The sequence below is a fragment of the Phodopus roborovskii genome, unplaced genomic scaffold (genome assembly GCF_943737965.1).
Source record: "Phodopus roborovskii unplaced genomic scaffold, PHOROB, whole genome shotgun sequence".
NCBI classification, from domain to species: Eukaryota; Metazoa; Chordata; class Mammalia; order Rodentia; family Cricetidae; genus Phodopus; species Phodopus roborovskii.
The window spans coordinates 30,020,166-30,046,899 of record NW_026126459.1 but is presented as its reverse complement, the minus strand read 5'-3'; the positions used below and the strand labels follow the sequence as shown (position 1 = coordinate 30,046,899).

General features: G+C 33.6%; 1 protein-coding gene across 3 annotated transcripts in view; it reads right to left on the bottom strand.

Moving 5' to 3' along the window:
• Gls (glutaminase) overlaps window positions 1–26,734 on the bottom strand; it is a 67,161-nt gene that overhangs the window by 24,276 nt on the left and 16,151 nt on the right. For all 3 annotated transcript variants that reach the window (XM_051190139.1, XM_051190141.1, XM_051190142.1), the window contains exons 5-13: window positions 26,239–26,318; window positions 24,173–24,336; window positions 16,796–16,854; window positions 9,228–9,260; window positions 9,083–9,141; window positions 6,030–6,096; window positions 5,487–5,537; window positions 3,107–3,283; window positions 886–1,017 (exon numbers count right to left, since the gene is read on the bottom strand). In XM_051190139.1, the coding sequence (XP_051046096.1) occupies window positions 886–1,017; window positions 3,107–3,283; window positions 5,487–5,537; window positions 6,030–6,096; window positions 9,083–9,141; window positions 9,228–9,260; window positions 16,796–16,854; window positions 24,173–24,336; window positions 26,239–26,318 (822 nt within the window). The remainder of the gene's footprint in view (window positions 1–885; window positions 1,018–3,106; window positions 3,284–5,486; window positions 5,538–6,029; window positions 6,097–9,082; window positions 9,142–9,227; window positions 9,261–16,795; window positions 16,855–24,172; window positions 24,337–26,238; window positions 26,319–26,734) is intronic.

Here is a 26,734-nt window from a genome sequence, read left to right as displayed (position 1 = left end):
TGGCTATGTTTATTCATATTGCAACAAATTATGCTTATACTCTGCAGCTTCACTGTCTCCTAGCAACCACACTGACAGCTAGTCAAACAACCCAATGAGTCAGGAAGAGGGACAGCACCAGGGAAAGACCTGAACATCAAGGCTCAGTTACTTATACTGTCATTTTCTACAACATAGAACTTTTAACAGGTCACATGAAGGCAAGTTATGTAAAATAACTATAAAAATACTATGAGAAAAATCACTTATCCAAAATACAGTGCCATTCTCTAGATGGTAAAATATTTAAGTTTGAACAGTAATCAGAATTTCAACTGTGCAGCACACAAAAGCTGAAATATTACCAAAAATTAGGTGGTAATAAACCAGTAAACATAAAAGCACACAGTTTTTAAAACTTGCTTTAGCAATGCAATTGTTAAAAAGAGATTTGAATTTTAATTCTCTGTTGCTAAAGTTCTTAAAAACTGAAAATAAATTATAATCTGGGAAAGTAAAACATCAGCAGTTAAGAACATTGGCTGCTCTTCCAAAGAACCCAGGTTTGATTCCCAGCACGCACATGGCAGCTCACAACTATCTGTAACTCCAGTTCTAGGGATATGACACTTTCTTCTAGCCTCAAAGGTCACCAGTTACAGAACATATACATGCCACCGAAAGACCCAAACACATACAATAAACTTTTTAAAATGAACATCAAATAAGTAGTTTTCTGAAAGGAAACTAATGGGACCCATTTTTAGGGGTAATTTGAAGGTTCTCTACAACCACCTCCAATGACACAAATGGGAAAAGTCCAAGGGGATTAAAAGCTCCTACACAAAACAGGTAAAAGAAGAAATCAGCTTGCATGGGCCCCCATCACTAAGAAAATCTGCTTACATGACAGAAGTGAATTCCTTTAACACTGTTGCCCATCTTGTCAAGAGGAGGAGACCAGCACATCATGCCCATGACATTGGGGACAACTAAAAGAATCCCTCCAGCAACTCCAGATTTTGCAGGAAGACCAACCTAAAAATAATTTAATAAAAGGTACATACATTCATATAAACATTTTAGTAAATAAAAAAGTCACATTTGAAAACTATTTCACAATTATGGCACATGTAAAACCTTGGCAACCTGAGCTCAATACCTGAGTTGTACATGGAAGGAAAAAAGGACTGACTGTACCAACCTTTCCTTGGACCTCCACAGGGTACAATGACACTTCCAACCTCCCACTTCCAATAAATAAGAAAGTAATTCCCAACCATTCACCTTCCCCAATAAATAAAGAAATGTAAAAAATATTTTTAAGTGTACGCCGAAATAAATGAATTTCTGCATTAAAAGTACTGTATAGATAGGTATTGATATATTTATAATACAGTAAGTGAGGTCAAAAGGAGCTTGGAATATTAGAAAGGAATTCAGACATTTTGTAATTTAAAGTACTTAAAACTGAACTGTGGGACTATGAATGTTATTTTACAGAGCTGTATTTCCTAATGACTCTAAATGTAATAGTCTTTTTTAAAAAAATATTTCATAAAGGATTGCATCTTAAGATTTTCAGTAGTATACTGCCAGAGAAATAGACAAATGTTAATACAAATTAATCTCCTTCAAAATCTTAAATTTATATCATATGGTATCATTTTATAATGGTGGCATAATTACGATAAAGTGCAAAATTTGTTCTACCAGTAGATTACTAAGATTCAGCTATCAAGTGCTTGACAGAAATATACCCCACTGCAGTAATCTTGCAAAAACTAAACAAAAAAAAGCAAAACACCATCAGATCAGATGTGCCAACTTATAAGAAATACACGAGGAAACAGAACAAACACAGAGGAAAATCTAGTCTCAGAAAATATACAGGAATAAATTATTTGATGTTTTCAGGAAAAATAACTAATTAAAAAGAAACTGTGAAAGAAAAAAATAACAATTATGACCTTATTTACTTTCCAGGTCAAACAAAATGTAGAAACATATAACCGTAATTTATAGTACTTTATAAGTAATCTCAACGATTAAATATTCTTATATTAAATTTAGCGCTAATGATAAATAATGACATTAACAGTTTTATATGCAATAGTTAAGTGTCTCTCTCTCTCTTTTTTTTTTTTTTTTGGTGTTTTGAGACATGATTTCTCTGTAACTTTGGAGACTATTCTGGAATTCACTGTGTAGACTGGGGTGGCCTCAAACTCAGAGATCTGCCTGCCTCTGCCTCTCAGCCACAATAGTTAAGTTTTTATAGTACTATAATGCTGGGCTATGTGTTTATAATTACATACTGGAATATAACATAAAAGCAAGTAGGCACACAGATAAAACAATATTGGCCATGTATTCATAATTATCAAAGGTAAATGATGAATAACATGAAATCCATTTCTCTGCTGAACATTTGAAAACTGCAGAGTCAGCAAAATGGTTCAGTATGGTAAAGGACCTGGACTAAATACAATGGCCCAAGTTCAATCCCTGGAACGAAGGACACACACACACACACACAATGGCCCAAGTTCAATCCCTGGAATGAAGGACACACACACACACACACACACACACACACACACACACACACACACACACACACACACGAAGACTATTTCCTAAAAACAAAACAGAAAGCTTATAAAAACAGTTGTTAAAAGGGCATTATGACGTAACAACATAAATAAGATCAAGTAACAAATGCCTACATATTTTACAATTGCCAAATCCTAAGTCTTAGTATTATATACTCTTAAGCAAAAACTCATGTGTGCATTTTCTGAGTTTAAGGGCTTCTTGAGATACGATCCACCATAATGCCAAGCATCACAATGAAAACCACAGCAAGTCAGGACTAATCTTGTACCACGAAATGCTTTCAGAAAAAGAGTGACAAACCTTTATACATTAAAAGTGACTGTATTTTTAAGGACTTCTTGCATACTATTTAACTCTACTCCTTATTCATTTGTAACCAATTAACCTTGCAAACAAGTCTCTCTCCAAAAACAGTACACAGCTTTAGAAGCAAAGTTCAAACTGCATTTTTAAAAGTGCCAGTCTAGACTAGTTCCTTGCAAGAGAAAATTAATCAGCAATTACTTACATGGAAGGCAAACTGCCCTGAGAAATCATACATGCCACAGGAATGCATCAAACTCAGGGTATTTCGAACTGCCTCAGGACTAAGTACTCTTTCACCAGTAATTGGGCAGAAACCGCCATTAGCCAATGTTGCAGCCATCACACTGGCTGATTCACATGTCACTTCAATGGAGCATAGCTAAAAATAAGAAGAAGGGAAAAAAACTGAGTTATAAAACTTAGGTTTATGGTATTTTATCTCACCTACCTTCTATGACAATCTATTTTATCTGATATCGCCCACAAATCTGAAATACAGCTTTGAAAGGAATGATCTCACTCTAAACTTGATGACATTTCTAAGATTTCAAATGATAAAAAGTTCTAGACATTTTAAGATTTATTCAGATTTCTGAAAATTTATAATATTTTGGTGACTGCATTAGGTGAAAAAGAGCCAAATCACCCTAAACACTAAGCTTTGTTACTGCTCTATACAGTATTCAAACTTGTTTAAATATTAATTTTTTTTCTATCCATCATTGTTAATGTAATAGTGAGAAATAAGCCATAATATCTTTTAAGATAAAGCAACACACATCAACAAATGACATAGTGTCAGCATGAAAAATGATGACTACTACTGTATGCCCATAGAGGAGGTGGGGGTGGGACATATGATAATGGTAACTTGACATTTCACCTGTAACAAAGCTTATCATTTCACAGAAACAAATGACAAACAGAAAGAAATATTTAAGACATCCCTTTAAAGCCCCCATCATCATTTGTTATTTATTGTGGACAGCAGATATAGCAAACAAAAAAGGAGGACCTAGGTAGAATGGAATTTTTGAATTTAAACGCCATCAAAATAACAAAAATGAAAGCTGAGGGTGTACTGAACAGCAGCACACTCGCCTTCCACGTTAACAAAGTCCTGAGTTTGATCTCAGCACTGAAATATAACATTAACAGCATTAAACATTTATCTCACAAACTCAAATTTACCCACAAACCTAAAATAATACTCTTTTCATATTTTATTTTTAATTACTGACTTCCCTAAATGCATAATCAAGTGGTTACACTAGCCTACAGAGCAAAGACTTAGTAAATCTAAAATTAAGGTTTAGCCAGGTATGTTCTTACATACCTTTAATCCCAGCACTGAACAGATCTCTAAGTTGGAGGCCAGCCTGGTCTACATTTTAAGTAGAAAGGAGGGAGATTCCCATTATCACTTCCTGAGTAGGGAAATATTTTCAAAAACAAATTTAAATTCCCATGATCGTTTGCTAATATATGCTTAGTATTAATCAAATTTTGCTTGTCATAAAGTAATAGTCACTTAACTGGACAAATGCCAATATACAAATGATTTCCTGACACCTTGATGCTCACTTAGCTAAATTCAGTTCTCCAAAGAAGAGAGCACCTCTATGGCTGTCTCTTTATTTTTTGGACTAAAGAATCAAAATTACATAATACATAGTAGTACTACTTAAACTATAATAAACAAATTATATATGTGTTTTATTGGAAAGAGTAAAACAAGTGACAATTTCGGAAGTCATCACACACATCTTATGCTACATTCAGTATTGTACTTGGTGGTCAATGAAATGGGGCTCAGTTCCCAAACAAGTCACTATTGAAATGAATTTTCTATGTATAGACCGGGTCCCAATACATTCACACTGAGTAAATGTGAATCTAGGACCTGTATTTTCATCAAACTTCATTACCAACCACTCTTAAACATCTTATAAGGACACTAAAAAGTTAAAAATCAAAGAGCCTTCATAAGTCAAGACAAGCACAAAGTAAACTAGAAACCTAAAAATGTAGTCTATACATATTCCTATTACAACTTCATTAGGGAAAACTATATAACCTTTCAAAAAGGTTGTACTAAACAGGTAACTGCACCATAGGAAATTATGTGTGTGGGATGAAAAACTCTTTACTAGAGGAACACACATACTTCATGACATTGCAGGCATGTGCTGAACTATTCTCACTGCCAACTAAACCAGCATCAAGAAGATACAGTGAAAGAAAATGGAAAGATAGCACAGAAGAATGACATTGTGAAATGCTGACAGAAGCTCTCTAAACACTAGTTTTTCGTAGGCAAAATGGAAAAACTAAGAAAACAGGGTAGGAAAAACCAGTTTCTAGAACTGCCCCTCTTTTAAAAGTATTTCTTCACTGTTCATTCTGATGTGTAGATTTTTAGAACATATGGATATTAAGCAGCCTCTCATGATATTTTTTGAAAATCAAGGGTAATTTATTTTCTCATGGCCTAGAGTCAGTGTTTCTAATACTTACATATTTTATAAAATGTAATACACCTATTTATAAAAATAAATTATACAATCAAGAGTAAAAATTACCTGGAAATAAAAATCTAGTATCCCAACCATGTCTGTGCCTTCTGGAAAGCACTGAAAAAAAGCAAAATCCAAATACAGAAAACCAATGAAAACTCAGGCAAACAAAAACACACAAGAAAAGGCATCAATTTAACATGCAAAAAAATGTTTCACTTTATATCAGAATAGTATGGAATCCATAGAGCATAAATATAAAGTTACATCATGTTATATAAATTCCTAAATTCTCTTGAGAAACAGAGTAATTTATAATTTACCATCATACTGAATCAGTCTCTTAAAGTTTAATCAACACTAGTTAGACATTGCATTTCAAAACTAAATGCATCAAAAAACTTTAACCAGAATTTAGACTAATATCATCAAATATTTGAATACTACCAGACTCATAAAATCAATTTAATGTTAACATAAGTCATTTGTTAACACTTGACTCAAGAGTGCTTCAAAAACTTTTCACTTTACATAATTAAAAGCTATTGTTGAGTTCTTATATGTCATTTTATTAAGCATAACTATGAATAGAAACAAAAATTTAAAAACCTTCTTTTCTTTTAAGTAATATCCTATTGCAAAATTTCGGTCCCCACTTTCTCGTTCAGATTGAAACCTAGAAGAAAAAAAACATTGTTTACCTCTTGAATTGTATAGCAAACACAGTATAAAGACGGTGATCTAACACTCAAGACTAATGTTTGCCTCATTTCTCTCAACAAAACACTTACACTGCCTTGGGTATATTGGATTAAACAGTGGCAAACGCCATGAAGCAGAATAAGTACAAAAGTATGAAAGAATGGCTAAGATTTGATGCATCTGGGAAATGGTACATGGAGAATAATGGAGGATCTGCCAGAACCCAGGACAATTTTGGGTGTTTGTGTGTGTGGAAGAGCTGGGATTAAAGGCATGAAGTACCACAGCTTGGCTGTCAAGTATTTTGTAATGTTGTAATATATGTGCTTGGTCTCCATACAGGCTAAAAGAGGTCATCAGGTCCCCTGGAACTAAAGTTGCATATGGTTGTCAGCCACCATGTGGGTGTTGGGAACTGAATCCAGGTTCTCTGGAAGAGCAGTCACAGATCTTACACATGAGCCATCTCTCCACCCCCAGGAAACATATTTTTAGAGGTACTAAATGTTAAAACTGCACACAAAACGCATGCTGGAAGACTTTTAACCAAGTTTCCTTGTCAAATCTGTATTTTGAAAGTATAACAGACACCAGTTGGGGAAAAGGAAATAATGAGGATCGGGTGATACAGCAGACTACTAAAACAAAAGCTGAAGAAGCTACAACTTAAGGAGGAGGGATATGAGAGGAAGGCTGTGATCAAACATGTATATAGCTGGCTGAGTCTGGCACAGGAAACAGAATAGACAGGGTGAAGCCTCGCCTAAAGCTTTGTTAACAATTTACACAGAGAACCCTGGGGGAGCTAGAAGAGAATGACTTAACATGCATACAGATTACACAGTACATTTAAGAGATCAACCTAGAAGACTCCAGAGGCAGAATATTTCTTTCTGCTGAACAGTAGCAGAACTAAGAGTGACATTCACTATTACTGAGATGGACTCAGCACTTTCAACATTTCTATGGTCTGAAAATAATACATATGGAAAAGCTCTTACCTCCTTTCCTTCCTGGCACTAGGAAATGGGTGAGGGTCTCAGGCATTTTAGGGAAGTGGTCCACCAATTACCTATTTTCCCCAGCCCTCCTCTGACTTCTTATTTTGAGACAGCTTTGCTAAGTTATACAGTCTAGCCTTAAATTTACTCTGCATCCCAGGTAGGTTTGAATTAAGCAATCCCCCGGCCTCAGCCTCTAGATAAACTAGGATTTACCTTTGCCACTAGGCTGTTCGGTACCCACCCCCCCCAACCAAAACACACACACACACACACACACACACACACACACACACACACACACACACACCTTATTGAAGGACACAACAATTCTTCATGAGATCCCAAAAAAGCTGCCTGGAAAAAGTTAAACTGAGGTAGTAGCACCTCTGGTCTTTCCAAGGAAAACTGTCTGTCCCTGCTCTGTAAAACAAGCAGTTTGAGCCTTCAAAAATAAATGAATAAACAAAATTACAACCCCACAAAATAAAAATTTAAATGAAAAGGTCTAGAAACTAAACTTCCACTTTAGAGACTAAACATAATAACTGCTAAGTCTGAGCACAAAGACCTGAGATCAGATTTTCAGACCTAACTAAAATCCCAGGTATGGTGGTGCCTGCCAGCCTGTAACCCCAGTACAGCAGGGACAGAGACAGGGAGAGCCCAGAAACTTGCTGCTGGCCAGTCAGCTAACATAGCTGAGTCTATAAACTTTCTAACTTAGTGAAAAACCTTGTCTCAAAATAAATAAAATATAAATATGGAGAGAAACAGAGGAAATATATTCAACATTAACCTCTGACTGCCAGACATGTTCATATATAAGTTCACACCCTCACAAACACATACACACAATGCATAAATTAAGATTTTTAAAAATGAAAAGAAAAACAGAAGAGACAAAACATTTTTAAGTATAAATAAAAGATATCTTTCAACTTTTTTAATAGACTAAAAATTTCAAAATAAAAAGTTGGGGTTATAAAAACAAATCACCTTAGCCAGGCATAGAGAAATGAGGTAAGACAAATATTGTAGCCAAAACAAAATCAAATAAGCCCAGGTACTTTGAGATAAACTTGAGGTCCCTTCTGAGTCTATGATTATCTTTATGTTTATTGAAACGTCTGAAAAGCATTCTTAAATGTTTTTCCTGGATTTATTATTAGTTAATTAATCATTTTCTAGCTCCATCAGTTCCCCTTCTTTCCTCATCTGCTGCCGGTCCCTCTTCCCAACACCTACCAACCCCATTACTCCCACCTTTCTCTTCAGAAAAGGGCAGGCCTCCCATGTAAATCAGCCAGCCATGGTATAGCAAGTTGCAGTGAGACTAAACACCTCCTCTCCTAGTGAGTCTGGATGAGGCAACCACTGGGAGGAAATCATTCCACAAGCAGGTAATGAGTCAGAGACAGCCCCCTGCTCCCACAGTTAGGAGACCCACAAGAAGATCAAGTTACACAACAGATCTATATATATATATATATATATATATATATATAGAGAGAGAGAGAGAGAGAGAGGGCTCAGTCTCTGTGGAGCCCCTATGAGCCAGTGAGCTCAGGTTAATTGATTCTGTGGTTTTCTTGTGGTGTCCTTAACCCCTTTGGTGCCAATAATCCTTCCTCCCCTTCTTTCCACAGGATTCCCTGAGGTCTGACTAAGGTTTGGCCGTGGGTCTCTGCTTGTTTTAAATATTTCATTCAGGTAAGTTAGAACTGACTAATTTCCCTCTAATGACCAATTCTAAGTTAATAAACCATTCACTAAAGTAAGTGCTAGAGCCATAAGTAGACTGTGTGCATATACCTAAGTACATGCACATGTGTGCTTGAATGTGTGTATATATAAGAAGTAAAACAGTATTAAAAATAAAATTCTATAGTCTAATTATCAGGTGACTTTAAGGAAGTCTGATCAACTATAAAAACCCAAGCAACAAATTAGACTCACGTTGCATTACTGAATCCAACATATTCATTACCAGCCATCTTATTCAAAAATTGCATCACCTATAAAACCAAATTAGGAGAATTAGTAACCAAAATTAAGTACTTGAAGAATGTAGTACAAAAGCATGATTCTGTGTTGTACTTACATAGTCGAACTTCTCGGCATTATTTACTCCTTGCTGCAAAGAAATGAAAGGCAAGTATGTTAATACAAACACTACTAAGGTTAAATACAAAGTTAATACAATACAAACTTTAAATCGCTACCGTTGTAATCAATGAACTGCACAGTACTTTTACATCTAGGAAATCCTCCTAAAGTAACTTAGTATTTAAACTTTTGTACAAGTCAACACCCATATGTTGAAAAAAAAAATTACAAAGGGAATATATATTTTAAGAATGCATTTACTAATCTCAGACTTACAGAATACAAGTTACCCTGAACCCCTTATCTTTCATAACAGCAAGTGGTTTGCTAAAATGTTAATTTCAGAGTTTCAAAAAACTTTTTAAAAAATTCACCCTTAAAATATAATAATATATAAAGCATGATTTTCAATTACGAACAATGTATTTTTGAAAAGCAAATTCTAAACCAGTATTAAGTTAGAAATCTTGAGTTGTTAAAAAACTGACTCATCTTTTCTAATTCTGATATATGCAAATGCTGGCTACATTACACTAGCATGGATAAAGTTGTACCCTCAGTAACTCTCACTGGTAAAACTAATTGAGCTAAAAAAAATGTTTATTTCATTGATAGTTCTAAAAACCAACTTCAATTATATTTAACATTATATCAATTCAGAGTATGGAAGATGTATTGTTTCATTACTTCTAGTTCTGATATGTTATCTACCACAAATATTATTAGGAAAACGCCTGTGTAATGTAGATCAGTTCAAGTAGCCAAATGGTTTCATTTTACCTCGGCGAAGTTTACAAAGCAGTAAGCTGTAGATCTGAAATCAAACGTATTAATTGGTGATATGCACCCAACAGAAACAATACATCTCTAAATTTCTAAAACAGGATTCAAATCAAATAATTTGACAACCATCTTATAAAGCAAATTGTTAAGAATCTACCCTCAAAGTCCGAAGCACTCTAATTTGGAATGTGGTTAACAGAGTTTTTTCCAGAGTGTCATCTATTGAATAAGCCAGGTCCATCCTCCCTACGGGAAGTCAAGTTATGACTGACAAATATATAAACCCTACAAATCAAGCTATTTAGAAAGTACAGTCACAAGTACATAATCAGCAATGTGAAGAAACACCAGAGTATGTCATCAAAATTAGACATCAACAAAACTTAAATAATGTAAAAATAACTCAGTAACAGTTAGATTGCAACCCCTCTGTTACATTAGGGGTTATATATATTCTCTAAAGCATCCTGACATTTTTAAAGCTTTCTTATAATATACCAGAATTAAATATGTAGACATATAACTCCAAAGCTGTTCAATGAAAAATAATTAAAAGAAGAAATTACCAACTTCATTGAACTGTTGCGGTTGTCAAAATATTCCATAGATCCTAATGCTGTAAAATATGTAACAACATTTAAGCCACGAAAACCTTTTTAACCTTAGAAATAGCACAAAAAAGAAAAAAAGAGAAAAAAAAAAAGCACAACTGTGTTGTCACATGGATAATCACTTAATCACTGGTCACACAATTAATCAGTATAAAATAAATGAATTACGTTAAACTTTCATTCTCTAACCTAAGTTGTTACCCTGCTTAATACAAGTTTTCTTTGTTGAATTATAAAGTTTAATATAAAAACATTTGAACTCTAGATTTGGTCACATAGTTGGTCTATTTTATGGCTTGCAAAAATTGAATTTTGCTTTTAAATTGTTTTTAAAAACAAATTACAGAGGCAGGTGAATCTTTGTGAGGTTGAGGCCAGCCTGGAGTTCCAGGACAGGCAGGAATATGCAGAGAAATCCTAGGAAAAAAAAATTAAGAAAGAAATAACCTGTCTTTATTGTATTATTTATTGCATTGGGATTCTATTATTACATAATGTTTTTAATAGGGATCTGAAACACCCTAAGCATATTTATGTAAGTAGGGAAAAATAAACTGATGAATGGTTACAATGACTAAAGTGTATCTCTTTCTCATTTAAATGTAAAAACATTTCATTTGTACTTGTTCTTATCTATCCTGCAAATGTGTTTAACTTAAATCTTTACAATTTAGTTGCCTCCCTATCTTTTGGAAAGATTTCCTGTAACAGATGACTAGATCAGATAGATGGGACCTAATTATAATATTGAAATGTTGAGTAAAAAGTTTTTGTGAAAAGCTCTTAGGAGAAAAGCATATATACACATACAAAACAGAGTAAATGTGCTCTGCTGAAGAAAAGAAATACTGAAGAAGAAAAAAACTAATATAGTAAACTCAGAGGGGTGAAAGAACAGATATAAAACAGTAATAACTGAAGCATGGAATGGGTAATTGGGGCTGGTCATTCTATTCAATCAGTTGATAGGAAAATGTTTGAAAGAAGATGTTGATTTGTTAACCATCTTGCACACTGATTTGTATAATTATCTTTTAAATAATTTTCTTTGGTCTTCAAAATCATAACTGATTTTTTTGTTCATATGCCAATTAATAGTTTCTACTGACAGAACATTGTAAGAATTCTCACACCAAAGTTCTGAGAAAGGTTTCTTAATGTCTGTATAATTAATGAGCAGACTGACATGGAACAAGGTTTCATTCTAGCAACATTACTCAATCCTTTACATACCTGAACCTTATCAGATAGTAACCAATATTTACTTGAGCTCAACCTGCGTAAGCCTCATTGTAAGCCTCATTTCAGTTTTGTTAAACTAAACAAAGGAAACAACCTAGAATGCTGTTATTGGTAGAAATAATTTTTACCAGGCATTAATTACTTTGATTTACAGGCTCAATATTACTAACTTCAGTACTTTAAAGTGTTGTCTCATTAGCAAACAAAACTTTTACCCTAAAGCAGTTAACTATAATAAAATATGGAACACATGTGATGCCCTTTCTTCTGCAAAAATGGGAACTACCTAAACCAAAAGCAAATTATTTTGAGAAGGGAACATAGAAAACACATATGGAAAGTAATGTTCTTAAACTACCAATGCTCTTGCCCCTTAGTCCTTCATGTACCAGGGACATATTTATTCCAGCATGAAGCTCACAGTACAAGCACTATTCCGAAAACATTCATAGAAATTTGCAATAAATTGGAAAAACTTTAAAGAAATTAAACTGGGCAAAATATATTTTAAAATTTTAATCTATTAACTAAACAATTTTTTAAAGTAAACCATGTAGTCTGTTTGAGAAGAGTAAAAAGATTGATAGAAAATTATAAAAATTAAGATCTTATATAAATGTGTGTATTAAACTATAGAATTTATACCTCTTTAAGGAAAAGTGTATGTGAAAATTTAACAAAAGTGATAAAGCTTTAATTCCATTAAAACAACTAATTTAATTCCATTAAAACAATTAATTTAAGTGTTAGGGAGGTAGTTCAGGGTACAAAGCTCACCTAGACTCACATCCTATGTTTGATACCTAACATCACCTAAATAAATAAATAAATAAATAAATAAATTGAAGGAGTTTATTGTAACTATGTGGGAATAATTTAATATCTGATTTACAACATATTCATGAATTAATTCATAGCTGTGCAACAACAAATATACTTGGCAACACTAAAATATTTCATTAAACAGCCAATATGTTAATCAATTATTATTATGCAATGTGGTCATAAAGAGTAGACATGCAAGCCAATTAAATTAGAGATCACAGAAGAGGCAAAGAGAGGTTATGGAAAATGATTTTATAAAATAGTCTTTGTGCCACAGAAGAATTTTCTGAAATTAAATGTTACTAAACTACAAATTAGTATTAAAAGTAAAAGGTAACATTGTTCTAGATCTGGGTTTTAGGGCTTTTTGGAGACAGGACCCTATTATTACCTCCAGATGGCCTAGAACTCATGATACACACACGACTGACATCAGACTCACAGAGATCCTGCTTCAGAGAACTGGGATAAAGACATGTGCCATTGTGCCCTGCTGATCTAGTACTTTTATTGATTATCTCTAAAAATAAAGGAACAGAACAATTAACTCAGTTGGAAAAAAACAAAACAAAACTACCTGTCATTAAAAAAAAAAAGAAAAAAGAAAAAACCCCTTATCTACTAATATAAACCTTACATAAATAAACCATTAAACAAACTCCTGTGCTCTAAATATGCCAAGCCCAGAACATCAGGCACTACTGCTGAAAAGTGACAGGCCATCTGAGACGTGGGTTTTACTAAGAAATCTGCCAGACTATGGCTAATATGGCAAATGTAAAAGAGCATATGATGAATTAAACTTGTCTTGAGTTTTTACAGAACATTTCAAAATCATCAATGTTGTAATTTAAAAATGTGATTGCTTCCTAAAACGGGGAAAAATCCCACATAAGCAAACTTGTCCAAGTAATACAACTTAGTATGACCACTAGAACAGATATATATGTTGCTTACTATATCTCTAAAATTAAAATGCAATAGTGACAATCATTTTGTAGTATGTTGCCCTCAGTTTCCTACCCCAATACTCAAGTAGACTTTAACTTTTAAGATATAACTAGGTCATTTTTATCACTGAAAAACAAAAACGTGAAATATCCCTCTTATTCTCATTCTTTCCTTTAAACCACACAATCACACATTATCATCATGAGATAAAACAAGACTGTAACAAAGTATTCCCTTAAAGTTCATAGCTACTAGGACAACAGCGAGTAAGAGTAACCCTTATGTCTTTTAATTATGTGCATTTTAAGTGTAAAATTACATGTTTTTAAAAAGGTATTTACCTATATAGCTTTGTTTAAATTTTTAAATTTTGGAGTTTTCCTATAAGCTTAGTGGTTAAGAATTAATGCAACAGGTTCCTTCTGTCCAAATCCTCCTTTTTCCACAATCTGCTAATCCTTTTGAACATTTGCTCTGCCTCTTCCCCCATTTCCTGAGGATCACCACCAATCCTACAAGGAAAAAATATCAATACTACAAAATTATGAAATAAAGAGTCTTACTAAAGACTCTACTTTTTTTTGGAGGGTGTAACATGAGATTTGTTGCAATGGCACCATAACAAAGCCCCAAAATTTGAACAGAAAAACAAAACAGTCTTAAGGTCAAGACAAGAGCTAAAAGCATCTGGTAGCCATGAAACGAAACCTGCTTTAGGCATTCAAGTTCAAGCTCCTTAGAAGGAGCCTGTTTGCATTCAGAGAGTAGGCACCAACTAGTGTCTAAATGATGATTACATACACCCATTTACAAAGTAGATACAGCTTTTATGGCCAACAAATCACTGTCTATACAAGTGAAAATAATACAGTATTTCTGATTTTATAACTGCTAAAGTCAAAGACATCATTAAGGGAAATAGCAATCCCCTACATTAAATATGGCACAGGTTTTATTAACTCAACTTCAAACCATTACCAATTCATATACATAATTATACAAAGGCAACATACCGATACCTAACAAATCTAAATTTTTTAACCTAAGAAATGTCTTCTTTTCTAGGGCAGTTTTACATTTGTGCCAAGCTTCTACCTTTAAAGATTTACATTATGTTCAGTAAAAAAAAAAAAAAAAAAAAAAAAAAAAAAAACTCAAAAATTTGAGTTTGAACTGCCAAACTTTGCTGGTAAACTTAAATTTTACAAATTTAAAACCAGTCAAATTTATAAATACAAAATGTTGTTTTACTATTGAACCCTGAATTGCATTTATGTTGTTTGTGTGTTTCTTTACTGTTCCTAATTGTTCTCACTAATGTGGATCAATGTGGTTTATGACTTATGACTGACTATGGTAAGTTAAACTAATGAAATGATGGTGTGGCATGACCAGACATGCATTTCCCACATGCAGCATATCAGTGTACTTGACTAAGCCCATAAATCAAACCAAAGGATTTTAACTACATGCAGTTATGAAGGCATTTTGTAAATCATTTACAAAGTGAACCCTACTGGTGTGCCATGTTAATCTTCTCCATGTGACCACTTCCCAACCCTTGTGACAGGATCTTACTTCCTATGGCAAGGTCTCATCTCAAGTGTACCAGTCTACCTTTAAGTCTATGTAACTGAGGAACCTTGAACTCCAACAGTCTCTCCACTGAAGTAGTTTTTATGATGGACTCCATGAATCATCTTCAAGAAGGTAAATGAACCCACTAATATATATAAAATCATGGAATCTGGACATTTTGTAAGACCCCAAAATGGTTTAGAGCCATTCTAGTATTTTGAAAGCTATATATTAACAGAGATTGTAGACTAACTTTCCTTAGTTCTAATTCGTTGCTTGCTCAACTCTGAATTACTAATGAGATTTCTCTCATAATAACTTTTACTGGATTCAGTAATAAAGGCTCATTTAACTATATATATTTCATACTTAAGGACACTTAAAACACAACGCTGTGCCTTGTGTATAACTGCACTGCTGGTTTCTACAATAATTTTCACTATAACTAGATAGCATAAACTTACTAAAACTAGCTACATTAAAACTAGATTATAAAATCTACTTAATTAGTTAAGTGGGCCAATGCTTGTAAGTCATTGCCCTAAAATAAGCATATATTTTAAGATGGCAGTTCTTTGCTTTGAAATGCATTGGCAGTTAATGCAGGATTTCAAATATAGCAATTAGATGAATTTTTGTGAACTGGGCTTAGCCTGAAATTTACCCTTCTGCATTTTGTTTGTATCTGGAGTACCCCATCTACAATAATCCATGTACAAGTTCATGAGTTATGATTTCTTCTAACCTGATATATACAGGCATAAATTTATTGAAGAACATAAATGTCCCAAACACAAAATTCATTTTAATAAGTAACACAACTAGAAATTTAAAATGAAAAGGGTGGGTGGTCTGAAATTGTGTGATATATATAAAAGTCTATCACACAAGAGAACCATTTTGAAATACTTATTTCAAAACATTAGCTTCCAATTATTAAGGCAATACAAACACTAACATAAATAAGTCAACACACAATGCAAACACAGAAACATAAGTAATGTAATAATTGGAAGAAACCTTACTTTTTTTTTTTACTTATGACATGATATAAGTAAAACAAATGAAAGAAATTTAAATGAGAATTGTGATCCCAGCTTATAAGGATAAAAACAATTCAGTTTTTAATATAATAAATGTTTCAAATGCAAATTAGGACATTTGATCCTACATTTACTAATAAAAATATAATATGGTAAATGCTTCTTTCTAGAAAAAAAATTTGTTCTTTCTAGAAGCAAAGAGAAAAAAAAAGTATTAAAAGCTTTAAAAAGAAACACCTCAACTTCCACTGATGTGTAAAGTTCTTAAATCTGTGCCAAAGCTTTACACCCACAAGTTAACTAATGGTTTGGAATTCATGCTGAGTCAGGTATTTTGCATTCTGCCCTTGAAATGACATCACATGGGTGGGGGTGGGGGGGGTGGAGATAAAAATCCTAACCCAATAACAAGACTATTTTCTTAATTCCAAAAGAAAATGTATCACAGTCCTGCATAATCAATCCAAAATAAGTATTTATTCCTTAGTTATTAAATTTTACTAGGTTAAAAGGAAATGTCAACATTTTACCTTTATTAGTGAAGTCACAACAATTGCTCCAGCATTTACCATAGGATTATGTGGTTTATCTGTAAAATATAAAGTGACAGCATTGTTTCAAATACTTGGTACCACTTTCTTGGATGGACTTTTCTGCAGGGAGAATTGTTTGGAGTCAGGTACATTTCAAAACAGCTGTTCACACCCAGAATTCTGTGGTAATCATATAGTAAAAAAAGATTCACACAACAGTCCGTAAAAAGTCATGTTAAAAGCACATCCAAATTTGGTAACCCTGCTGTTTTATTCTTAATCCCTCCATATATACATACATATTGTGTGTGTGTGTGTGTGTGTGTGTGTGTGTGTATGTATGTATGTATGTATGTATGTATGCAGGAACCAAATTTTTATCTCTGATTTATAATGATTGAATATATCGCTTACTGTGATTAAAGCTCACAAAATGCATATACATAGCTAACACCTACTAAGCACTTGAATGATATAATAAAAATATTTGAAAAAGCTCTGTAGCACAAATAATAAAAATTCAGATAATTGGGTTCAAGCTGAAGAGATCAGAAAAGCAAAGCAGCCAACCACTAACTCTTACCTCTCCCAGGGCTGGGGAGATCCTGTCTTCATGGTGGCTGGAGACTAATTGCCATGAGACTGAAAGTCTGCTCTGAGATCCTGCTCCTGTCTTCACCTCTCTAGTGCTAATATTAAAGGCATGAGTTCTGTTTCTCTTTAGATTGATTCACTCTCATGGAACCCTGAGTGGTCTTGAACTCATAAAGATCCATCTGCCTCTGTCTCTAGTCCTGGGATTAAAGGTGTATGCCACCACTGCCTGGCCTCTATGGTTATGACTAGCTTTGCATTCTGATCCTTCAGTCAAGCTTTATTAGATCACAAACAACATATCACCTAAACAATATGTCACCACAAAGCCCATGATGTAATCCCAATTTTACATTTTAAAAAGGTTCTTGGACGTAATGCAAATGTGTGTGTCTATATAGCCACTGAAGACACAAAACATTGATATGTCTAAATAGTAAGATTAATGTATTCTCCATACCTTCAACATTTCCTAGCAGTAAAGGATACATTTCTTTTTTAATGCTTTATTTTTATTTTGTGTGTGTATTTACCTGCATGTATATATGTGCACCATATGTGTTTGATGAGGACAGAGGAGATTGTCCCTTAGAACTGGAATTACATTAAGCTGCCATGTGGGTGTGGAAACTGAACCCGGGTCCTCTCCAAAGCAGCATGTGTGCTCTTAACCACTGGCCCATCTAGCCTCTTTTTTAAAATAAAATTTAACTTTTAAGTTAACCCATAATCCTATCTTCTTCTAATTCCTAAAATGCTATTTTATAGCTTAACTTATTCCAATTCTTAAATTTAAAATTAATTTTTAAATTCTTAAGTTTTTAAGAATTTAAATTCTTTAAATTAAATTCAATTTTAATTCTTAAATGTAAAGGCTTAATTAATAACTCTAATTCTTAAATCAATTTTTAAAAGTTTACTACATTACCATTCACTGCACAACAAATTATGAACACAAAATTCTTACATTAAAAATATCCACTTGAAAACATTTCCAGCAAGGTATGGAGCACATTCTTCTAAGACTAGCCTGGGCTACATGAGTTCCTACCTTAAAACTTCTACTTCTGTGATAATGATTCATTTCCTTGGGATCAGCTTATCAATCTGGATAGTCCTAGCACACACATTTACCTGCACAACACTATTGGGTTCCTTGAATTTAGCAAGCTAAATTCCACAAGACAAGCCTCTAGCTAAATCTGTGAGCTCTGAAAAAGCAGTCAAAATAATAGAGTCAACATGGGACCCAGCCACTCTCTCTCCGAGAGAGCGCTAAGAGAAGTCTAATGTACCATCAGCTAAAAAATAGTTAAACTAGTATTACTCATGATGAAATATTATGAAGAGGAATAAAATTTATTAAGTTGATTACCTTAAACATATTAAGCTGACAAAAACTACTCATAAAAGACCAAATATTAAGTGATCCCATTTATCTGAAGTCTCTCACATAAATTAATCTATAGACTAGGTTCCAGGGTTAAAAAGAAATAGGGAATAACTAGTGAATATAGAATTTGGTTTGGAGGTGGTCAAAGTGATCCAAATATGACTGAGTGATTTCATAACTATGAATATAGTAAAAGCTACTGAAGTGTATACTTTTGCTACTGCTTTTATTTTGGAATAGTGTAAATAACCCAGGCTGTCCTCAAACTCATGACTTTCTTATGTACAACTAAGAGATGAGATCACAGGTCTGTTTATTCCCAAACCCAGCCGCCTCAAATTGTACACTGTCAATGAATAAACTGCACTATTTATGACTTGTATAACTGAAGATAAAATTTCTTCAGCTTTTAAAAAATCATCTGCAAAGTTAGATTTCATGTTGGTGTCTTCACATACATATATTTTGCATTCTTCTCCTCTACTGTTCTCTTCTTTCCCACACAGTAGTCCTAATGATGTCTCACACATTTTAAAACTAGATTCTGCATAACAAAGAGAAACATGTGGCTTTACGCATTTTCCTTTTAAAAAAGAGCAAGAAAGGATAACTGATTGTGTACATCAGTCTATTTCCTTCAATGGAGAGTCACCAAATTCAGAAATCACCTTTTAAAACTGCACATTTTGGATTCAGAAATCCATTCTGAGCACATTTATTCAAAGGAAATGGTAACTTTATACTGTCATTCTTTCGTGTTTATTGTAACATTTATTCACCAGAGCTCAGATATGAGATTGTGTGTCTACCAGTGGATGAATGAATAATGAAAATTCAGTATATAATAAAGGAATATTACTTGGACTTAAAACAAGTAAATATTTATAGTAACACAAATAAACCCAGAAGATATTACAAATAGTAAAACCAGGTACAAAAAAACAAAACATTACACGATTTTCTTTAATGTAGGATATAAAAGTAGGGAACTCATAAGTTCTAAAAATACGGAATTCACAGAAACAGAAAATAGTTGCTACCAGGGCTGTGGGTATGACAGAGGTATGAAAAAATATCAATCAAGGAAAAATATAAGTGAGCAAAATTATCTACTAGATAAATAATAAGGTAACAACAGCTAATGTGTTATAAGCTTCAAAATTGCTAAAGAAACAATTTGTATTCACACTACAAATAAAGTCTGTGAGCAAATTCAAGGCAGTTTAATTTGTACTTTTATGATACAAAGCACATGTTGTACCCCATCAATGCTTATAATTGTACTTAAAAGAAAAACTACATTTTAAATTATTTAATATAGACTAGTTCTAAATGCTAAAAGCCTATTGTAACCACTGTAATTAAAAATTTACCTTCCTCAAAATATGCTGACCAAATGAAATATGCTTTGCCCAAACACTTGCTTTCTCAGAAGACTATATTATGTGTGGGTATGTGTATGCATTTACGTATGTATGTATGCATAAGAGGGAATGAAGAAAGAAGAATACTTACATATACTGACCTGAAAGAAAAATCTCAAGCAAAGGGAAGGCAGAATATAAAAGAACTCAATTGTTAAATTACACTATATATGTACTTATATAAGTTTGTTAGTCGGTCAGGTTTCTTTTGTCTTGTTTTATTTTGTATAGTATCACATTTAAATCCTCAGGACTAGAAGGTAGCAATCCGTATATACTGGTGTTTGATAGAAATATCTGGGCATGATAAATATTGTGCAAATACTACTTAAATTGCATTCAAGACTTTTTCAAACAATAAACTATTTCCTGGCATGTCATCTACTTTGTGTTCTACACCTGTGGTTCAAAAACAAGCACCTAAACCAGAAACTGGCAAAGGAGAACACCAACATTACTGCAATCTAACAGCGACCTAAGTAAGACTTAGGGTATGAAACCTGCTTGATTTCTACTATGAAATGAGTAAAGCAGGAAAGAAGGAACAAATTTAAAATTCCTAAACATTTATTAGCAATAGAAATAACAGTTGTACTACTATTTAAAGTATTCTAACATATATTAGAGCTTGGCATACCAAAAAAAAAAGAACATGAAACATTTGCAATTTATGAACATGTATTTTATTTTAACAAATGTCTATTTGCACTTGGCAATGAAATATGAATGGAATTCTTTCATACTTTTTTTTACTTTTTGAAACTGCCCTGAATAAAGACTTCATAACTGAAAGTATATTAAGTTTGTTAATGCATATATTAAAGAACTAAAAAGCATTTTTGAAGGTGCCCAGTTTAATCTGGATCTTTATATTTTACGTATTATACTATATTTGCAGTACCACAAAAATTAAACCTAATTATCCCACAAAATCATGTTTTCAATATAGTCTACACACAGCTCAATTTTACAGCGCTCACTTGTATTTTCCTCAATAACCCAAGCTCCATTCTTTCTCAGTAACTCAGCTGCCATCTTATATAAAATCAACTCAACTCTTCTTTCTCAAATCCTGTATACGTAACATATTTTGGCTTTGCTGATTTAAGATTATCAACAATATGCCTTCTAAACTTTTGCACCAGAGGTAATATGATTATGAAAAGCTTAACTTGTCTTTTACTATCATGTATTAGCTGTATTATTTTCTACATATTTCAGATTAGCTAAGTAAGTTACCCCAAGAACCAAACCCCTCCCAGCCTCTTGAGCTCATTACTCAACAAGATTTTTGTTGGTTAACTTAGTCACTAGACTAAATATTTGTTGGTTAACTTAGTCACTAGAGGGTAGGTAAGGATGGGGCAGCATAATGGCTTGGCATATAAAGTGCTTGCTGGACAAGCCTGAGGCCTTCAGTCTAATCACTGGAACCAATGTAAAAGTAGGAAAAGACCAGACTCCATAATGTTGTCTGCTGACCTCTGTGGTATGCACATACCCTTCAGCCTACAACACATTTCCACACCATAATAATAAATCAAGAAGTTATTTTTAAAAAGAAAACTTTCTTAAAAGATATTTTCCAAAATTGCCATCTCCATAAACTTGTTTCCTCACTTATGTTGATAGGAAGAATCAGCCAACTCTAATCTCAGAACAAAAATCATTTACACTTCAAACACTTTAAAAATACAACATATGCTTATAAAATACCACTGTTGCTTATCTATCCACCATATTTACATTAATCTTTATTATCATCTTACATAGCATGAATGATACTTGTAACTATATAATGCTGAAATGAATAGATGCACAAACACATCTGTTTATATAGCTTCACTATAATCTACTAGTGAAATTTTATATGAGAAAAAAATCTTCAAACAATTTTGTGTTAGTGATGGTATAAACCATGATTCAATAGCACAATATCCCTTGAAAGCTCAGGAACAAGTAGGGTACTGAACCTTCTCCCTACAATTCCTTAAGATTATTGGTAGACAAGAATTTTTGTTAAATTTGTATTTCAAGTCTTATGAAAAACCAGCACTAAAATCTTGAGTTCTCATCACAATCGTTTTCTTACATAGACTATATCACCAATAAATCACCCTTTTTAAAATCATTCATGAATATGGCAAAAAAAAAATGTATTACTAATTTTAAACTTATTTACCCCAATTCCCATCTTATCTATTTTTCTTCAAGAGGATTTTTAAATTTTTCCAAAGATATTTTGTTATTTTACATGTATGGGTGTTATCCCTGGATGGATGTATGCCTCTGCACAATGTGTGTGCCTGATGGTGGAAGAGGCCAGAAGAGGCTATCAGATCTCCTGGAACTGAAGCTGCACATTGTTAATCCAATGGTGCTAGTCTTAATCCCTGAACCACCTAAACAGCCCCTCAAAAAGATTTCTGACATTCAAATTCCTACATTTGTCTTTAGATCTTTAAATACCTTCCTCCAAATCAACGTATCTGTCAGAATAATTTTGACTATCCCCCCCCTTGCCTTTCAAAAGAAAGTGCTGATTATATTATAGAATATCTTATCATCCAGGACTAACAATGAATTCTTTCATTAAACCTAGGTCAATTGGCATAATAAATATTTTGGAATATGATATCCTCAATGAAGTTGCCAATATATTCTCATTTATTAGCATAAAAATTATGGAAAAAGGCACAAAGATTATGGTAAAACACAGAAGAAAAATGTAGCTGCTCTAACAATATAGTAAGAAAAACATAGAAAATAGTTTTGATTCTATTTGATGAATAAAACAATGAGACATTTCATTTTTTTTAAAAAATTGGCAGAAAGAAAACATAAAAGTTATAATTTTTTCAAACTTCACTTGCTTCCTTCAATTCTGTACCTTAAATCATCAAATAACTTCACATACCTGCAGGATAAACACAGAAGACAATCTACAGGAATGAAGTCAAGCTACCTGTGGCTCAGATTTAAAAATCCTGAGACTGAAATACTGTCTGTCTGTTTTCCTTCTTCTTTGAATGCTGGGACTCAAGTAATAATTCTTGTTAAGAAGTCCAATTATCTGATACAAGTATTTCATCCAAATAGCAAACATGATGAAGGAAAATAACCAAAGTCACACAGAAACAAATCCCACTATCTAGCATTAAAACCACAGTATATGAACATCCTCAAATTCTAGTCCCAGCCCAGTATAGAACTTTCCTCAAGTATGAAGGCAGTATATGAATACACATACATTATGTGAATATGGAAAAAGAGAAACACTACTCTCCATGAGATAAAGCCATGCTACCTCATTTCTGAATGTCTTTTATAGTATATGACACTTATTTCAACAGAGTGGTTCATATATTTTATGGACAAAAGAGGGTCAGAGCCTCTAGTAATGAAACTGCTAAGGAAATGGAATCTAGCTATTTGTTTGTGCCACCTCTACCAAATAGGTGCTTTTAACTTAAATATTAGCAACAGACTCACAATAATCATGACTACCCCAGATCTATGAGCTGTTCCCAGTGGGTTGTTCCTAAGTACATTCTAAGCATTTTCAAACATTAACAGAATCCCTGGTGGGTGAGTATAATGTAAGTTATTTATAAATGGGCAGGGTCTCAGGTAACCAAGGTTACCCTTGTATTTGTTATGCAGCAACAATGTCCTTGAGCTCCTGGTCCACCTCACTCCATCTCCTATTATGCTAGGATTACAAGCGTGCACTATGTCCAGCTGTGGAATGCATCCTTTGCCCTTATCTTGCTAATAGCATAAGATAATCTAAAGTAACCATTTTGAAAAGTAGGTGATTAAACTATCTCTAAAGATCAAAGAAACTATGGCAAATTTTTAAAAACAGGAAAAGGTTTCTTCAAAAGCAGAATTCAAATTACTGATATTTAAACAGAAAAATGAGTTATTTCTTTCTCCAACCAACTTGTAAGTACTCCTTACCATCTTCATTCAAAAACAGTTTGTTGAATCTTAATCCACTTGGCTCTTTCCCAACATAGCGATGCACATACTCAGTTCCCAAATCATTAACAGCAATGGCGTATTTCAGGGGTTTCACACAGGACTGAAGACAGAAGGGAACTTTGGTGTCACCAATAGAATGCCTATTAAAGTAGATTTTAAAAGCAATTAGCATCAACTAGAAACAGCTGCATGATTGAACTTCCTCTTTTTACACTAACTCTAATTTGTATTTTCCCATAATTCAACTACAAATGTTTACTTCAATATAAAAGATGTTTAAGTTTAAGGGCTAGCTAGATGATGCTGTAGTAAAGGTGCCCACCACCAAGCCTGACAACCAGAGTTTAATTGATGGGGATCCACATGATGAGAGAGAACAGACTCCTCTGATCTCCACAAGAATGTGTAACTTTAAACATTAAAAAGAACATATGCTTTTATTATAATTTAAGGATTATTTCAGATTAGATAATTAAGATCACAAACAGACGAAAAAACTTAACTTTAGCTTAAAAAGAAAAACCTAAAAATTATACATTTACCTGACTTATAGCCTTAAACTTTAGGGTACTGCCAAGCATGGTGGCACATGCCTATCATCAAATCAGAGGCAGAGGCATGAAGATACAAAGTCTGAGAATAGCCTAGGCTACAGAGTAAGTTCTAGGCCAGCCCAGCTACATAAAGAAACTGGCACTCAAAATTGGGGGTAGAGTAAAATTCTATCATTAATATAAATTCATCAAGCTGTATGAACAATACAAGTTGTATATATATTTTTATGTTAAGTTGTATTTTCATTTTAAAAAGTAATTTTAAGGAAGGATTTTAAGTTAAGGAAGAATTTCTAAGCTAAGTGTTTTCAGCAGGAAAAACACTGAGACATAATTCTTCGGACATCCAAATTAGAACCTGACAATGACCTTTAAGTCTGACTTATAGCAAAATAAAAATATTTTTGCACTGAGGTATGTATGTGTGCATTTTTGTATATAAGTAGATAGACCCCTGTGTGCACATGTGTGACTAACATCAAGCCCTTCATCCTCTCTACTTTACTGAAGTAGAATGAACATGAAGCTTGCCTATTCACTAGTTTTGTTAGCTCATTTGCATTGAGGATCATTATGCCTCTCTCTCTCTCAACTGCTGGGATTACAGTGAAACTACATTTGCCTGGGATTTTGTGCCAGAGACCAACTCTGGACTTTATACTTGTATACTAAACACTTTATCCACCAACCTATTGATGGGAGATATCATTCTGTAAATATGTTTCTCTTATTGGTTAATGAATAAAGCCCTTTTGGCCAATAGGAAAGCAAGATAGGCGGGAGTAGGAGACAAGGAGGGTTCTAGGAGATGTAGTAGAGAGGAGTCAAAAGGTAGTACCAAGAGGACTAAGAGGTCCGGACCCTCTCTCTGGTAAGATAAGGCCACATGGAAACACTGATAGAAATGAGTTAATATTTTAGACAGAGCTAGCCAGTAAGAAGCTCTAGCACTGGCCCACAGCTTTATATCTAATACAGTGTCTCTGTGTGTTATTTTTTGGCTGATGTAGCTCTGGGTCCAGGCTGGTGGCAAACTGCTTGTAACAAGCCATCACCTCCCAAGCACTGACCCTCTCATCCACCAAAATAGTTCTTGAGAAAACATTCCCATATTTTAGCATTTTTTTTCCCAAAGCTCTTTCTTAATTGAGATTTTTTAAAATCAAATCATTTTCTTCATAGTTCTCCCACATAACACTTTCTGATAATTCTTCAAGGATCCTTTTTTTTTTTTGTCAGTAGCTTGCTTAAAATACAAACACTTCTCAAATATGGTTTTCACGAATTTATAAAAGACTGTATTTTGCAACTATTACTTTGCAAATTTTTGATGGATAAATTTTAATCCCAACACTTGGGAGGCAGAGGCAGGTGGATTTCTGTGAGTTCAAAGCCAGCATGGTCTACAGAGTGAGATCCAGAACAGGCTCCAAAGCTTCAGAGAAACCCTGTCTCAAAAAACCAAACCAAAAACAAAACAAAACTTACCTTTGCCCATCTACTGTACAGACAGATACACCCCACAAATCAGGACTGAACTTGGCCAGCTGAGGAATATAATCAGCAACCTACCCAAAAAGGAAAGAGTTTAAGAGACACAAGATAGACAAGACAGGCAATATGTTTTCTTTCACCAATGACTACTCACCAATGACAGACTTCAGTCTGTCTTTTAATGATATATATAAAATACACTAATACATAACTTTGAGTACCAGCATGACATTTGGTGACTTGTCTACCAATCTCTAATTCCCAATGCTATCTCTCTTTGTAAACATGCAGACTCTAAAAAAGAATTTAAAATCTAACACTGAGATTATATAAGAGTCTCTGCTACTGCATGGAATACTTGGTTGGGAAGACTAATAGACCTGCCTTGTTAGGGCTGGCATGTTACAGATTCCTCTGTAGCACAGGCTCATATACTGGGCTCATACTTAATGACACAGTAGAGTCACCCCTCTAAATTCCTGACCCTCAT